General features: G+C 44.7%; 1 protein-coding gene across 5 annotated transcripts in view; it reads right to left on the bottom strand.

Annotated features, from left to right (window-relative positions):
* Window positions 1-750: 750 nt before the first annotated feature.
* The window catches only part of SBF2 (SET binding factor 2), a 312,854-nt gene continuing 296,654 nt past the window's right edge, over window positions 751-16,950 (bottom strand). For all 5 annotated transcript variants that reach the window (XM_073578404.1, XM_073578400.1, XM_073578401.1 and 2 more), the window contains 8 exons: window positions 14,277-14,403; window positions 13,457-13,584; window positions 13,150-13,377; window positions 11,476-11,580; window positions 11,000-11,178; window positions 10,256-10,343; window positions 9,311-9,442; window positions 751-2,620 (listed from right to left, as the gene is read on the bottom strand). In XM_073578404.1, coding sequence (XP_073434505.1) covers window positions 2,522-2,620; window positions 9,311-9,442; window positions 10,256-10,343; window positions 11,000-11,178; window positions 11,476-11,580; window positions 13,150-13,377; window positions 13,457-13,584; window positions 14,277-14,403 — 1,086 coding nt within the window. In that variant the 3' untranslated portion in view covers window positions 751-2,521. The remainder of the gene's footprint in view (window positions 2,621-9,310; window positions 9,443-10,255; window positions 10,344-10,999; window positions 11,179-11,475; window positions 11,581-13,149; window positions 13,378-13,456; window positions 13,585-14,276; window positions 14,404-16,950) is intronic.

Genomic DNA, 16,950 nt, shown 5'->3' with positions numbered 1-16,950 from the left:
AAAAGAATTGACAAAAGACAGAACATGGGCACAAGGAGTCATTTTCGCATTGCTGTACGCATGTTCTTTCTTTGATACTTTTTTTTTTAGCCCTTTTTCTTGCTTTAGGGGGTTTCCACCAGGTTAACTGAGCTCTGATTATGGGGCGAGTAATCTGCACATTACTTGTACTATGTATTTATGGTTTGCAGCTATCAGCAGAATGTGGGCTGTCATGTGACTGCCTCTTGTACCATTTGTGAACGTTTTATTTATTTTTACTCCTTTATATAGTGCCATTAATTCCACAGCTCTTTTTACCCATAGTCCTAACCCCCCAAAACAGCGTGCTACAGCCACCAAGAAATATGCCAACATCTCATACTGCAGTTAGTTAGGAAGATCAGCTCCGAAGCACAAACTGCTTCTCTAAATAAAGAGAAATAATCCCAAAACAAGCTTGATTAAAGTCTTCTAATTTTGTCAGGACAAGCCAACCATCTGATGAGTATATGGAGGGGTCTCCTGATTAAAGAGGTCAGGGGAGAGTGATCAGGCACATATGTATCAATATCTGATCCTTTGGTTTTCAGAATAGATAAAGCCGCTGCCAGAGGTTTGTCGCATCAGCTTTCTTCTCCCCTCTTCAAAACACACAAACGCTCGGGTGTGCGCTCATGTTTGAAGGTGAGGGGAAGTCGGGAGAAACAGCTTTCTACCAAATAAAGAGTAAGGCTACAAAAATGACTTACTCAATAAAAGCCAACTCTCTTCTCAGTGTGTACTGCATATAACATTTATTTACAGTCCTTAACTGGGCAGTTATTACAAGAAGTCCGACGTAACACAGAGTAACAAACACACAAAGTGTTAAAACGAGTTAAAAAAATAAAAAAAAAAAAGTTTTGCATTTGTTACTTTCTAGAAGCAGAGTCTGACGGAGCGGGGAAACCTTTATTTTACAAAAAACATTAAAAAAAGAGGATCAAAATCATATACAAAAAACACAACACGTGCAAAGTGTCAGTCTCACGTGCGACTATGAAAAAGGGTGATACAAAGGAGCGCACACACAAATGGGGGAGGAAAGGACTGATACAAATAGAGATATCGAAGCTGAGGATTTCAAGTTTCATATATAGGTATTTGTGTGTTTTTGGCACTGTGCGCTGAAGACGACATCAATTTATGTGGTCAAAAAAAAAAATACTAGAAAAGTCCTGGCTCATCCTCTACTGCCCCTTGGTGCTATCTATAGCCGGGAAAGTAATGGGAGGTTATTGCCCAGCTGTTATCAGCTCCTACATGGCCATAATACCTCTGTATAAGAGTCTAGGGCAATTTGTGGGATCACAACACAACGTTGTCATTCAGATGCCTGGGAAAGCTGGGTGACATTGCAGACAAGATAAAACAAACTACTGATGAGTTGGTCTTTTTTCCGATGAGAGCGTTTTTTTTTTTTTTTTTTTTTTGGGGGGGGGGGGGGGGGGGGTGTATTTTATGGTTTTAAGTAGTAGATGGGTTTGGTTTCTGGTAACCCCATACCTGCCGAGGTGAGACGTTTATGGCTGTTTCTGCAGGGAGAAGGGTAAATTTACACTCGATCGACGACATAAGAAGATACAAAAATTATTTATATACAGTACAAACCTTGTAATAGAAGATCGACATATTAACAGTTTAAAATGACTCCAGTCTAGAGAGAAAATATCACAAGTGGTAATAAGAGGATTTCATCCTTTTTTTATCGATCCCCTAAACACAAAGAGAGAGAGAGAAAAAAAAAAAAAGTGGCAGGAGGGATAAAAACCTTGTTTTATCGTCCGAGGAATTCATGTGGGGTGTCCAGTGACAGCAACTCACAAACTATGTACATGGCGGACTCTGAACGCTCCTTCATTACGCCGTCCTGTAGCTTTAAGTGCATGTGCTTTGCATACGATGTGTAGTGCATTTCTAGGTACATACAATAAGGAGGGCTGACCCCGCACCCTGCGGCTGATACCCCGGGCTCTGCCCTCCTCCGAGTGTTGTGTGGTAGGAAAACAATACAATAAGAGATTAAAAAGCACCGCACTGCACTATAAAAACTAAGCACGAGGCTAAATACTGCACTAATAGAGGGAAGAAGAAAATCTGCGCAGGGTTCTGTAAACTGCTCGGCCTGAAGAGCTCAGACTTACCGCTTGCTCCACCCTTAAACTCCGCTTCCGTCTCCCTCTTTTGTAGTAAACATATTTTTTGGGGAATGTTTCGTTTTAGCTGCATCAGAATTACTTGGTCTTCGAAAAAATAAACAAACAAACAAAGGCTTAAGATTCCAAAAACGTCATCTCCGGCACTGCCGCGACAATAATTACCAAGTGCCGGAAGCGTAGAGGATCTATAAAGGAGGGACCGTACGGCGGTCCCGGGGGTGAACGGCAGACATCAGCTGTCTGGAAGGAAGGGGCACTTAACCACTGGGCACAAAAGAAAAAACACAGTCCTTCCTAGAAAGAGGCGACATGGCAGACGGCCTCATGAAGCAGCTAAGGTCCTAGGCGTCCGATATACAGCTCTGTATCTTGTCCATCCACTGCTGGGCACTTTGTGCGTCCTGAGCACAGAAGTTGTACACTCGCTTGCTGGTTTTTACCTGGAAGGAGACAAATATCAGTCTGTAATGAGTCATGGCTGCCTCTGCAAGGTGACCATCTCCAAACGTTTAAAGCCTATAAACACCTCTGACTTTGTGGGACAAAAAGTAAATATGACTTTCCATGTTGGAGGACTCCTTTCAGTAATACAATTGCACTAAGTGTTAGCCTACAATCGTCATTACTCTTTACCCTAATGTGCAGTGTGCAGCCTGATCCCAAGTTTCAGATTTTTCTCTTGGAGAGTTACTCACCTCTCCAGGATCCGGCGCCAAGTGCGCCATCCTCCCTGCTGCTGCCAACACTCTACCCTGGACCATTCATAGCCTCCTACTTCACTGCTCCACACTGCTAGCTGTCCCACCAGACATAGTCGGCTCTGCTATACTGCCCTTGTGAACCACCTGACATAATCAGCTGTGCTACACACTCACAGTGTCTCCTGATACAGTTGTGGCCAAAAGTATTGACACCCCTGCAATTCTGTCAGATAATACTCCGTTTCTTCCTGAAAATGATTGAAAACAAATTCTTTGGTATTATTATCTTCATTTAATTTGTCTTAAATGAAAAAACACAAAAGAGAATGAAGCAAAAAGCAAAACATTGATCATTTCACACAAAACTCCAAAAATGGGCAGGACAAAAGTATTGGCACCCTCAGCCTAATACTTGGTTGCACAACCTTTAGCCAAAATAACTGCGACCAACCGCTTCCGGTAACCATCAATGAGTTTCTTACAATGCTCTGCTGGAATTTTAGACCATTCTTCTTTGGCAAACTGCTCCAGGTCCCTGATATTAGAAGGGTGCCTTCTCCAAACTGCCATTTTTAGATCTCTCCACAGGTGTTCTATGGGATTCAGGTCTGGACTCATTGCTGGCCACCTTAGAAGTCTCCAGTGCTTTCTCTCAAACCATTTTCTAGTGCTTTTTGAAGTGTGTTTTGGGTCATTGTCCTGCTGGAAGACCCATGACCTCTGAGGGAGACCCAGCTTTCTCACACTGGGCCCTACATTATGCTGCAAAATTTGTTGGTAGTCTTCTGACTTCATAATGCCATGCACACGGTCAAGCAGTCCAGCGCCAGAGGCAGCAAAGCAACCCCAAAACATCAGGGAACCTCCGCCATGTTTGACTGTAGGGACCGTGTTCTTTTCTTTGAATGCCTCTTTTTTTTCTCCTGTAAACTCTATGCTGATGCCGTTGCCCAAAAAGCTCTACTTTTGTCTCATCTGACCGGAGAACATTCTTCCAAAACGTTTTAGGCTTTTTCAGGTAAGTTTTGGCAAACTCCAGCCTGGCTTTTTTATGTCTCGGGGTAAGAAGTGGGGTCTTCCTGGGTCTCCTACCATACAGTCCCTTTTCATTCAGATGCCGACGGATAGTACGGGTTGACACTGTTGTACCCTCGGACTGCAGGGCAGCTTGAACTTGTTTGGATGTTAGTCGAGGTTCTTTATCCAACATCCGCACAATCTTGTGTTGAAATCTCTTGTCAATTTTTCTTTTCCGTCCACATCTAGGGAGGTTAGCCACAGTGCCATGGGCTTTAAACTTCTTGATGACACTGCGCACGGTAGACACAGGAACATTCAGGTCTTTGGAGATGGACTTGTAGCCTTGAGATTGCTCATGCTTCCTCACAATTTGGTTTCTCAAGTCCTCAGACAGTTCTTTGGTCTTCTTTCTTTTCTCCATGCTCAATGTGGTACACACAAGGACACAGGACAGAGGTTGAGTCAACTTTAATCCATGTCAACTGGCTGCAAGTGTGATTTAGTTATTGCCAACACCTGTTAGGTGCCACATGTAAGTTACAGGTGCTGTTAATTACACAAATTAGAGAAGCATCACATGATTTTTCGAACAGTGCCAATACTTTTGTCCACCCTCTTTTTTATGTTTGGTGTGGAATTATATCCAATTTGGCTTTAGGACAATTCTTTTTGTGTTTTTTTTCATTTAAGACAAATTAAATGAAGATAATAATACCAAAGAATTTGTGTTTGCAATCATTTTCAGGAAGAAACTGAGTATTATCTGACAGAATTGCAGGGGTGTCAATACTTTTGGCAACAACTGTATACTCACCTCTGCACTACAGCCATTGTGTGCCTCCTTATATCTAGCTCTGCAACGTCAATGGGCTCTGCTACATTGTTATCGAGTGCCTCCTGCCATACTCAGCCCTACTAGATCCCTGGGCTCTGCTTAATTATTAATGAGTGCCTTCCCACATATCTAGCTCTGCTACATTGTTACCAAGTGTCTCCTGCCATACTCACCTCTGCTACGTCGCTGGGCCCTGCTACACTGCTACTGAGTGCCTCCTCACATATCTAGCTCTGCTACATTTTTAACAAATGCCTCCTCACACATCTAGATCTGCTATACTGTTACCAAGTGCTTCCTGCCATATTCACCTCTGCGGTGTCTCTGGGCCCTGCTACATTGCTACCAAGTGCATCCTCACAAATCGAGCCCTGCTACGTCGCTAGGCTCTGCTACATTCTTACCGAGTGCCTCCTGCCATACTTAGCTCTGCTACAGCACTGGATTTTGTTAAATTGCTAGAATGTAACTTCGCAAGTACTCAAGTATGCTACCGCACTCAGTGAGTCTTTCGAACTGCTCATCTCGGCTACATCATTGGATTCTGCTACTAAGCTTCAGTAAGCCTGATTTAATTCGCCGTTTAATAAACTCTACATCTCTGGTTGCCGTACAGCTTCTATAGCCTTGTAGTTCCAACTGGACTGCCGTGCTACACCGCGTCATCACTGACAACTACTATTCTGGACAGTGGACTTTAAAGATCACCCTCATCTTGTGAGTTAATAGGTAGTATCTCGCTCAGTCACATACGTTGCACTTATTTTCTCTTCATGTGCTTTCCTCCTTATCAATAGCTTGTGTTCACTGCCCTCCCTGAGACTGTATATGCTTTCTACCCTGTCCACAATCAGAAAATCTATGTACAATCTCCTTCACACTGCTATTTCTAAGGGATCGTAGACCAGAGAGCTGTGATGAGCAAGAACGCTGGGGATTTGTAACGTAACTGCAACGCTTGCTGCCAGATAAAGGACGTCGAGACTGTAAAGTAAAATGGTAGAACATTTTTAGGGAATACTGTTTAGAAAGTTGCTTAACTTTGTTCTTGGGAAGCAAATAAAAAATAATCTGTGAGAAGGTGTACATAGCCTTTAACTAAAAAAAGAAAATTTCACTGAATTGCTCAAGTATCCTGAAACATAGCAGAAAATATGGAGGGGGACGAGACTCTGGGTGACCGAGTGACACAAATGAACCGCATCAAACCTAATCCAACTAGTAATGGAAGCAATATCCTGTATATACACGTTCTCATGGAGTAGCCAGTTTGTAGCCCCCATTAGGTACCTCAGGGGCTGTTTAGTGAGAGTTCAGGAATTATCATGACATTTGTACTCTCTCCTAATGTACAAGCATCCGTCCTGGTGACCGGCCGCCTGTAAATCACGCGTTACGTCATGCTCGGCCTCTGCCGGAGGAGTACAGTCTGTTTACCAACCCAAGCTCCAGCACCAGTTTCCAGGAACTCACCTAACTGACTGTCCAGAAAAGGGGACGTGACATCGGATGGGTAACATCACTCCCGTGACCCCGCAAGAAAAGCGTAACATTGTTTCTATAGTCACGGTTCTATTTCTGAACTCTTGACGCCGACCGCTGATGTCATGGACTGGAATTTTCGGGCCCCACCCAACCATTACCCAAGTCCCAGATGGCATCTGGAAAGAAGCTATAACATGTCTGCATCCAGAAGGAATGTATTGTTTATTATCTGCTTCTAATTACATCAAAACGTTGCCTTTAGGTTTACATCCTTCTTGTTTCCATACTAGGACTTTGTCCAATGTGTTCGGTCACGGACGCCGATGGGGCAGGAAAATAAAAAACACACGGAATCAAACAGATAGTGACGAGTGGCGCCTTGTGCCGCCTGAGATCCACTGCCCAAAGTTTTCCAACTTAGTGTTTCCCCAGTGTATTAGTAAATTCCGTTTGTCCGGTCACTGAAGGTTGCATCTCTCTCTTCCTCTACCTTTGCAGAAGTCCCAGCACAACCTCAAGGATTAATTACCGTAGCTGCTGGAAAAACTCCCTCAAGTATGAAGATGTATGAGAACTAGACCAGAGTTGAGGATCGGCTATCCCATCCGGGACACGTTACGAGAAGACCCGACACACTTCAGAAGATGAAGCCGACGGAACAAGTAGCAAAACAGAGGTCAACTTGGGAATCGTACAAACAAAGGGCCTAACTAAAAAGTCACTATTGCATTTGAGCCTTTTTTGCCCAATTTTTGGTGTTTTTAGCCTGTTTTTTATTTGCACAAATTTTGCCTTAATTTGCAACATTTTTTTTAAATGTTCGTTTTTTTTTTTCCAGATGATTCATCAAATGCAATTAAAAAAAAAAAAAAAAAAAAAAGTAGCAAATTTTTGATGCACACGTACTCCAGTCACTCGCAGCCTCGTCAGTGATTTTATGGACTCCTGAAATGTTTGACCGGTTTAGCGGAACAAGGAACTTATTTCTCTAAAAAGGCATAATAAAATGGTAAGAGACATTTCTGCACAAAATTCATGAACCCCATTGTGCCATTGTGAAGAATTTGATACAAAAAGGAAACAAATACCAATAGGTGAGAAAAAAAACACAAATGATGAAGGGCTCTAAGTCCACATGTCGTGACACAGAGGAGCAGCTCTGGGCTCCACGCGTTGTGCAGCGACCGTTCCGTGAGGCCGCTGGCGGTTGCTCCGCGACTCGATGGCGTTTGTTTTTCCATCAGCGGTTTCTGCTTTCCATTTGTCAGTCTGTATCTGTTTTGTCAGGTACGGTAATTGATCTCAGCTCCGGGTTTCTATTCTCATCCTCACATATTTTCGCCTTGTTAAGCTCAAGTTACGATACTCATAAAAACACATGGGAAGTGATTTATAACAGAACGGAGCTAGAGGAAGAGACGGCAAATTAAAGGGATCATCCGGCTCTTGGGTAAATAAAGCGTAATCACGTTGTAATGGAAGTTCTGCAACATTTTCAGCTTAAATTCCTCACTATTTTCATGATATCTCCATGCGTCAGTGATTGAACACGTTAAAAGGGGCTGTCCAGCCACCTAAAATGTTCCAGAAACAGATGATAATGTTCTAAAATAACAATAGAAGTAATAGCCATAAATCCCCCACCACTGTCGCAGCCCTGTTCGCTGTTCTTCCTGCTCCAGAGATCCCATGTCATAGCTGGACCAACAGGAGACCAGAGGTGTTTTTCCTGCAGCGATCACATGTCATAGCTGGACCAACAGGAGACCAGAGGTGTTTTTCCTGCAGTGATCACATGTCATAGCTGGACCAACAGGAGACCAGAGGTGTTTTTCCTGCAGCGATCACATGTCATAGCTGGACCAACAGGAGACCAGAGGTGTTTTTCCTGCAGCGATCACATGTCATAGCTGGACCAACAGGAGACCAGAGGTGTTTTTCCTGCTCCAATCAGGGCTATGCTGCAGCGATCACATGTTATCGCTTCACCACCGGGTGACCAGAATTGTTTTTCTTCCTCCAGCCAGGGCTTTGCTGCAGCAATCACATGTCATAGCTGGACCACAGGGAGACCAAAGGTGTTCTTCCTGCTACAACCAGGGCTTTGCTGCAGCAAACACATGTCATAGCTGGACCAGCAGGAGACCAAAAGTGTTCTTCCTGCTATAACTAGGGCTTTGCTGCAGCGATCACGTGTCATCGCTGGACCAACAGAACAGTTTTGTTCTTCCTGCTCCAGCCAGGGCTTTGCTGCAGTGATCACATGTCCATCGCTGTAACGGCAGGCGACCAGTTGTCTTCTTCCTGCTCCAGCCAGGGCTTTGCTGCAGCGATCACGTGTCCATCGCTGCAACGGCAGGAGACCAGTTGTCTTCTTCCTGCTCCAGCCAGGGCTTTGCTGCAGCGATCACATGTCATTGCTGCAACGGCAGGAGACCAGTGGTCGTCTCCCTGTTCCAGCCAGGGCTTTGCTGCAGTGATCACATGTCATTGCTGCAACGGCAGACCAGTGGTCTTCTTACTGCTCCAGCCAGGGCTTTGCTGCAGCGATCACATGTCATTGCTGCAACGGCAGGAGACCAGTGGTCTTCTTACTGCTCCAGCCAGGGCTTTGCTGCAGCGATCACATGTCATTGCTGCAACGGCAGGAGACCAGTGGTCTTCTTACTGCTCCAGCTATGGCTAAGCTGCAGTGTTAACATGTTATTGCTGGACCTGCAAGAGACCAGTGGTTTTCTTCATGCTCCAGCCAGGGCTTTGCTGCAGCAATCACATCTCATCGTTGGACCAGCAGGAGACCAGAGGTGCATTGGCGCAGGAGTGGTGAAAGATTCTCATATTATAGTATTCTTAATTGGTTTAACAATAACCCAACAAATCGAGGATCGACTTAGTCCGGCCCACACAGCTGAGCGTTTGTTACAATGTATCTAGTAAAGAAAATCCTCTGTGAGATCTCTCTTGTGCCCTGAGTTTTGTATCATACTGGAGATCTCATACATGATTGCCTGGACCGAATACATGTTTTTCCATATAATATATATATATATATATATATATATATATATATATATAACACTTTTACTCACATCGAAAAAAGCCCTGTCGCTAGCGTGCTTTGGCACTCCGATGGTTGGTGCAGCCGGCACCACTGTTTCCACGTCTGCCAGGTCTATGTGCCCCTTACAGCTGGCATCTTCTCCGGAGTCGTAGTATCGTAGCTGTCCAAAAGGTAAAAGTGCAGTCAATATAGGCATCGGATTCATGTCTCCCATAAATCCCAAAGCTTCGAAGACAACATGCAGTAACAGAAGGAGCGCCCTCGTTGCTGCCAAGAGTGAATCAGAGATGAGCGGAGACCCTTAAAAATGCAATAAACTGGAACAATGAACTAAAAAAACCACGGCTCTTACTACAAAACATACAGAAAAAAAAGTGATAAAAACAGTTCATGAGATTTGCAGTCTCTGAACGATTGTACATTCATTGGCATCCAGACTGGGATTACTGAAGCACAACACTAATATCTTACTCTGAAAGCTACACTATGTGGACAAAAGAACCAGTACATCTCCACATCCCATGTCCCAGATCAGTCACTGCACAAAACCCGTCTCCTCTAGAGTCCTGTGGTGTTGGCTTTACATCACTCCGTCTGACGTTCGACATTGTGCTTGGTTATGTACGGCTGCATGCAGCTGCTCGGCCATGAAGCTCCCGGCTGAGGCGCAGTGTTTGTGCTGATGTTAACCCCACATGAGCTGGCCAGATGTTATATACTGGGGGAGAGGGGTTGGATGTGATACACAGGAGGCAATGGGGCTGGAGGTTATACAACAGGGGCGTGGGGCTGCATGTTATATCCTGGGGGACATATGCCAGGCTGGGACGTGTTGACACGCCTTTTTTCACAGTATACAATAGCATAGCACATCATGCATATAAATCATATAAAGGAAACAAAAAAACATAAACCCACACATTGTTCCAAATAGTTTTCGCACTGGCTAATATTTTAACGGTCGCCCTCTTACCTGATGCTTGGTGACATCAAGTACAAACCAACGTGGCTTCCAACCTTTCAGCAGTGCCCCTCTCTTATACAAGATTCCTTCAAATGATCTGCACGAGGTGAAAAGACACAGCGACATTAATCACTATTGCCTTATATTAAGAACACTTCATTTTTTAATTCTTTTTTTTTTCATGTAACCTTAGAACCGCCCCAATTGCTGCTGATCCACCAATTCTGGAAGGGTTTTTCATTTTCTTCTGTGCTCCTCCATTCCAAAGGTAATTCAAACTTTCCCTTCTACCAACTGGGCGTATACCGCAGGACTTCTCTGTGTTTTGATTGGCCAATGTCAGGAGAATAAGTAAACGCCCACAGTGAGAAGTCCTGCAGTATACACCCAGTTGCTAGAGGGGAAAGTTTGCATTACCTTTGGAATGGAGGAGTACCGATGAAAATGAAAAACTCTTCCGGAATCAGTGGAGCAGCAGCAATTGGAGTAAGTTCTAAGGCTACATTTTACGGCTTGTTTCAAAGGGTTATTTCCGTTATTAAAAGGCACTTGGGGATCTGTGAAGGTCCATCTTCTGTGACCAGCAATCTGTAATTATCACTTATCCTTTGGATACTCTCTAATATCAGGAAGCAGCTGTCAGCAATGCAGATGAGAGCGAGGAGCTGCACCCAGACCCAGTCACGTCTGCAAGTGGAGGACGTCTGGCCGGATAGTTCCAACTTTTCGTAGCCCCGGAGAGATTTCCCGCACCTGTTTTCTTCGTTCTTGGAGGTAAAATGATTGTATAGTGTTGCTGATCTCCGGTCAATCCCGTTGGAAGGTGAAGACGTGATGTTCTGGTTGTCTCCTAAACCGCTGTCTGGCAGATGCACCATGGACGTCTTCTGATAAGACTGCAGGTTGGCGGACATCAGGCTGGCCGGGTTCCTCTACATCAAAAATAGCGGGAGAGAAATCAAGGTCATCAATGCTCTGACTGCCTGGGGGGGGGGGGGGGGGGGAAGAGATTGCTTCACAATTTACATCAAGGCGGCTTTTATTTGCACAGAAATGTAAGCTACTACTGAGGTTTGTTATGACTTTTATGGGAAAATTCCTGCTAAAATCCCCTTAAAAACATATGAAATAATAAAAGGCAAAGGATAAAGTCGTTATGAATTGCAAAGTGTGATAAATGAATGTCTGTGCTTTTACTATCGCAGCCAGCACAGCACCCTGGTATTTACATTCTCCTTCTTGGCGTCCTCCTTCAGCTTGACCTTGGCCTTCTCCCACAGAAGCTGCCACCGCTCCGAGCTCTGATTTAGCATGCTCTCCAGTCTGTCGATCTCCTGGGGGGGGGGGGGGACACAACGTTCCTCTATTAGCTCATCATATACTGGGGGGGGGGGTTACATCTTTATGGATCTCCCTGACTGCAGAACCTTCCGATGACACGAGCGGCACTCCGAGCCAAAATTAACATTCACTTTCCACTTTCTTTATTTTGCTTGTACCAAAAGGCAATGAAAGGAATCATTTTATGGAGAATGGAGGGCTCGGACGCCACGTCCGTTCCTCGACCTATTGTTCTGACATCTAGATGGGAACGTAACTTAAGACAAATTCTTGGGATGTAGGAAAGGAAGAGATGGATACAAAAAGGTTTGGTTTGTGGTTGTAAAAACTTCTCAAAAGGCATGGAAAAATACTGGAGGAGCTGATGGAGCAGCATTTAGTGCACCGCCCTCGGGGGCTGAGCGTAGGAAAGGCGATACCTATGTTGCCGGCCTGCTGGTCGGGGAATGACTACCGCATGCCCCGTCCTGGCTGGCCGGAGCCCCGCGCAGTAACGTGATGCAATGGCCATCTCACGGCCAAATACCAGGGAACCTTCTGCTTTACAAATTTGTGGGGGCGGAAAAGAAACAGAAGGGTTTTCCAAGTCGTAAATTCTTCACCTGGAGATCTACTTGAAATGCAGATGGGCCCAAAAATAGTTGCTATAGTAGGTTATGAGCTTGTCGGCGTGTATACTTCTGCAACAACTATTTCTATTGTTCCAATGCGTGTAAAACAGAAAATCCTGCAATTCTTCCATCATATGAGGTGTTACATGGGACTGCAAGTAACATCTACTACATTATATGTAGTCAGAAAGTTATCACTCTGTGATCTGTGGTGTTACACAGGACTGCAGGTAACATCTACTACATTATATGTAGACAGAAGTTTATCAGTGTGTGATCTGAGCTGTTACACAGGACTGCATGTAACATCTACTACACTATATGTAGACAGAAAGTTATTATGGTGTTATCTGTAGTGTTACATAGGACTGCAGGAAAAATCTACAAGGGACACCTACAGTATTATTTGCACTCAGTTATCACTGTTATCTGTGGCGTTACATAGGACATCTACTATATTATCTATACCCAGAGTTAGCTCTGCTGTTACATAGGACTGCAGTTTGTGAGCAGCGATATCCCACGATACGTTTTTTTTTTTTTTTTGGGGGGGGGGGGGGGGTGTCACTATTTGTGCGGATCCCTGGACTAATGAGGTGATCAGGACGGCGCTCTGCACATTCACTACAATCCGCCGCTGCAATGCTTTATATTGAGTTACTGTCTGGAGTTTCCTCTAAGACAAAGGTGTAAGATCTGGACCGGTGATCGGAGGCTCCTGTGACAATGACCCTGAGATTAGGGAACACGAGAAGGAAACTGCTTGTGAGAACTGGATGGAGGCTTAGAGGACACTAAAGGACAATTTTGTTCCTTTTCCCGGGACGAAGGAGAATACACAATTCAGGGAGGGAGTCACACGCTGTGTGGAGGCAGCAGGGTATCGGCTCCATTCCTAAAGTCGCCTTATTTCTAAAAGAATAGGTAATAGTGTAAATCAGAAGAACTTACCGTCATCAGGTGTGTGATGGCGTCCGGCTGCACTCTGGCCACATCGTCATAACACGGCCACACCACTTTCCTCTTCCCTTGCTGCAATGTCTCCTCCACCTGTTCTTCAGACGTGTGCAGCCGAGAAGGGACGGTCGTCCAGTCATAGGAGGGACCCGAGGCCAAGGTCTCCTCCGTGTAATACTCCCACTTCCTCAGGGTGGAGATGTTGGCGCTTGGTTTTAGAGGCTAGAAGAGATATAATACAAGGGAGGTTGTAGAGGTGGAGGCCCGACGACATGGCCGGTGCCTCGTTTCCTTCTTGTACCTCCATTTCTGTTGGAGCATAGAGATAGTTGAAGAAGACGGGGCTCCTCCTGTGCGTCCGCTCGATGTATTCCCAGATGCAGATCCCTCTCCTCGTGTGCTTGTCGCCTTTATCCTCAAATAAGGTGCCTGCAACGAAAAAGGGTCTCGCGGTCAGCGGGAAGAGGAGGCTGCAGAAAACACTAACTGTCCGAACACAAAATCCAGACACGCTGCAATAAAAAGGAAATAAAAAACCCTTGGTAACTTTCTAATAGACTGCGGCCAGCAAAAAAAATGGCTTAAACTGCCCCAAATCCTTAGTGTATGGACTCTCCCTGTGACGCTGCACCTTAATTATTTGATACAAATTTCGGCAAATTTTCAAGGATTTTTTTTTTTTTAGAAAATTTAGATAAGAGCCTGAGACTAAAGTCTCAAGTGTCGTAAGGCAATGCTAATTTTTCATGTGCACGTGAAAAACATAAAACAAAGAAGAAAAAAAAGGCAAACATGCAATGATAATTCAGGCTTTTATTTGTGGACGTGTTTCATACAATAAAGCCCGAGTTTGTTTCATAAGTACTCGCCCCTCCCCCGGCTATAATCCATCTGTAATGGTGTTCGGTGTCAGAAGCCGCCGCTCCATGGTACAGGCGATTGCTGCCTCATCAGTGAGTTATAACGGAGAGGACACAAATCCTGGATTCTGCACATTCCTCCCATAGCTCCTCCGGTCATCGACCTTCACTTCCCTAAACATGACTTGCAATTATTGAGGTCCTCTGTAGAATGATGAGAGCTGCGGTGGGAGGGGAAGGATCAGCGCCGCCGTCACATACCGTGCTCCAGACGCTCGTAGTCCGAGTCCAGCAGGAAGGTCTTGAAGCGATTGGAGACGTGATGAAACGCCAGGAACTTCAGATAGTGACGGTTGAACTCGAACTCTGTGGGATACTGATTGTGTATCTGCAAAATAAAAAAAAACAGGAGGGTGTCAGGGACAGACGACCCACATCGGATCGAGCATGTGGCTACTGAGCTGCTGATGGTCACGATGACTGTGTGAGTGGAGTGTTGCACTGCTGAAGTGAGCAGAGATGGATCACCCCTTTAAACACATGAAAGACTGTCTATAGCTACTGTAAACTTGCTTGCAGAGAACAAACTGACACATGTACACTTGCTTAAGAGTTGAGCTTGTGCTCAGTGGCTAAAAATCCATCCTAATCTAATCCTGCTGAGACTTGGCTACAATGCAGTGTAGGAGGCAAAGCTCGGCGTGGAACACGTTTATTGCCACTTTTTGGAGTATATTCTCAGGAAGCGTTAGCCTGACCTTGCCACAGTTAGGATAGATGCCAGTCGTCCGTCTAGCATAAAGAGCAATTGCAAAAAAAAAAAAATAATTCATGTCATGTTTTTTGCTGAGGTTTTCTGTGCAGTTAGAGAGTATGCAGACACAACGACTAGATGGAGAGATCGTTGGCCATTAAGGTGAGACTTCTAGGGTCAGTTGGTTTGGCTCACTGTGTTTTCTATGAGAGCGCCATCAGGGGGGAATAAAAGAATTGGTCGTCTGAAGTCGTACATGCTGGATTCTTATCTCCCCCGACAAATAATTCCCTAGGGCCCCAGTACACATTAGACTGTTGGCCGAACCCATCGATATCGGCAGGTTGGGCTGACATTAGTCTAATGTGTATGGGGGGGGGCTTTAGTTGTGCCACAATGTCTCCCGAGTGCACAAAACTCAGGAGTGGCCAAACTGTGACATCGCTGTATAGTTTTATCCTCCGTCCTTGCAGATGTAATTCTTAGAAGAAAATAAAGTCACACAATGGAGGATTTTATTTGTTTCTGGATTCAGCTGACACCTGGAAAATTTGGCATAAACAAGTCTGCGAGCCGTTTTCTCCTGGCAAAGACGGCGTGTTGTTTAATGGCGTGATGGACGCGTGTGCAGGGATATGGCATACGTGTGCTGGGGGCAAAGAGCCAGGAGGGGCACACATGACTAACACTCCAGGAAGGAAATCATGGATAGTTCTACTTCATCATCCAATCACAGATCCCCAGTCTCCTTTTATGCACCTGACTTTTGCAGCAGCTACCTGGCATTGAGTACTACCTGACCTTACAATCCGACTGACCTACATTGCTGCTTAGACAACTCCCTCCCCTGGGCTGATAACTGAGAGCAATAGATTGCATTTTACTGGAGAAGATCTGGGTCGTGATTACTGTTAGCACGCAGTTGCTGGGATCCTGGAGGCATTGTGACACCTGTGGATTGCCGGAAATGATAAAAAGCGATTATAGGAGATTACATGCCGGAGCGGCTCACGGCGGTCCAGGCAGGGATAATTTTAACTCGGCGTTGGCACGTGGACAAGTTTTCATAACCCTAGAGATAAAACGAGGATCTGTCATCAGCTGTCTGCAGCCGCTGCCAGGAGAAGCGGAACGTATGGATGTGTACATAGTAACCAGACGCTAATAATGAGGTCCTCATGTGCCAGGATACGGTGGTGTGAGCAGGAGGATGAGGAGCAAATTAAAAGAGCAACAAGCCTGTATATGGAGACTGGCGAGTGCTGAGAGATGAGGTCTCTGGTGTGGATTTTACTTCTGCATTTCTACACTGAAATCGTCAACATTTCTGCATCTAAAATCGTCAACATTTCTGCATCTAAAATCGTCAACATTTCTGCATCTAAAATCGGCAACATTTCTGCATCTAAAATCGGCAACATTTCTGCATCTAAAATCGGCAACATTTCTGCATCTAAAATCGGCAACATTTCTGCATCTAAAATCGGCAACATTTCTGCATCTAAAATCGGCAACATTTCTGCATCTAAAATCGGCAACATTTCTGCATCTAAAATCGGCAACATTTCTGCATCTAAAATCGGCAACATTTCAGTATCTAAAATCCCCAACATTTCTGCATCTAAAATCCCCAAAATTTCTGCATCTAAAATCCCCAACATTTCTGCATCTAAAATCCGCAACATTTCTGCATCTAAAATCCGCAACATTTCTGCATCTAAAATCCGCAACATTTCTGCATCTAAAATCAGCAACATGTCTGCATCTAAAATCAGCAACATGTCTGCATCTAAAATCCCCAACAATTCAGCATCTAAAATCCGCAACATGTCTGCATCTAAAATCCGCAACATGTCTGCATCTAAAATCCGCAACATGTCTGCATCTAAAATCAGCAACATGTCTGCATCTAAAATCCGCAACATGTCTGCATCTAAAATCCCCAACATGTCTGCATCTAAAATCCCCAACATGTCTGCATCTAAAATCCCCAACATGTCTGCATCTAAAATCCCCAACATGTCTGCATCTAAAATCCCCAACATGTCTGCATCTAAAATCCGCAACATTTCTGCATCTAAAATCCGCAACATTTCTGCATCTAAAATCCGCAACATGTCTGCATCTAAAATCCGCAACATGTCTGCATCTAAAATCCGCAACATGTCTGCATCTAAAATC

Source organism: Dendrobates tinctorius, unplaced genomic scaffold (genome assembly GCF_039654945.1).
Source record: "Dendrobates tinctorius isolate UK_male_01 unplaced genomic scaffold, ASM3965494v1 ptg000059l, whole genome shotgun sequence".
Classification (NCBI taxonomy): Eukaryota; Metazoa; Chordata; class Amphibia; order Anura; family Dendrobatidae; genus Dendrobates; species Dendrobates tinctorius.
This window is presented reverse-complemented; position numbering and strand designations above follow the sequence as displayed.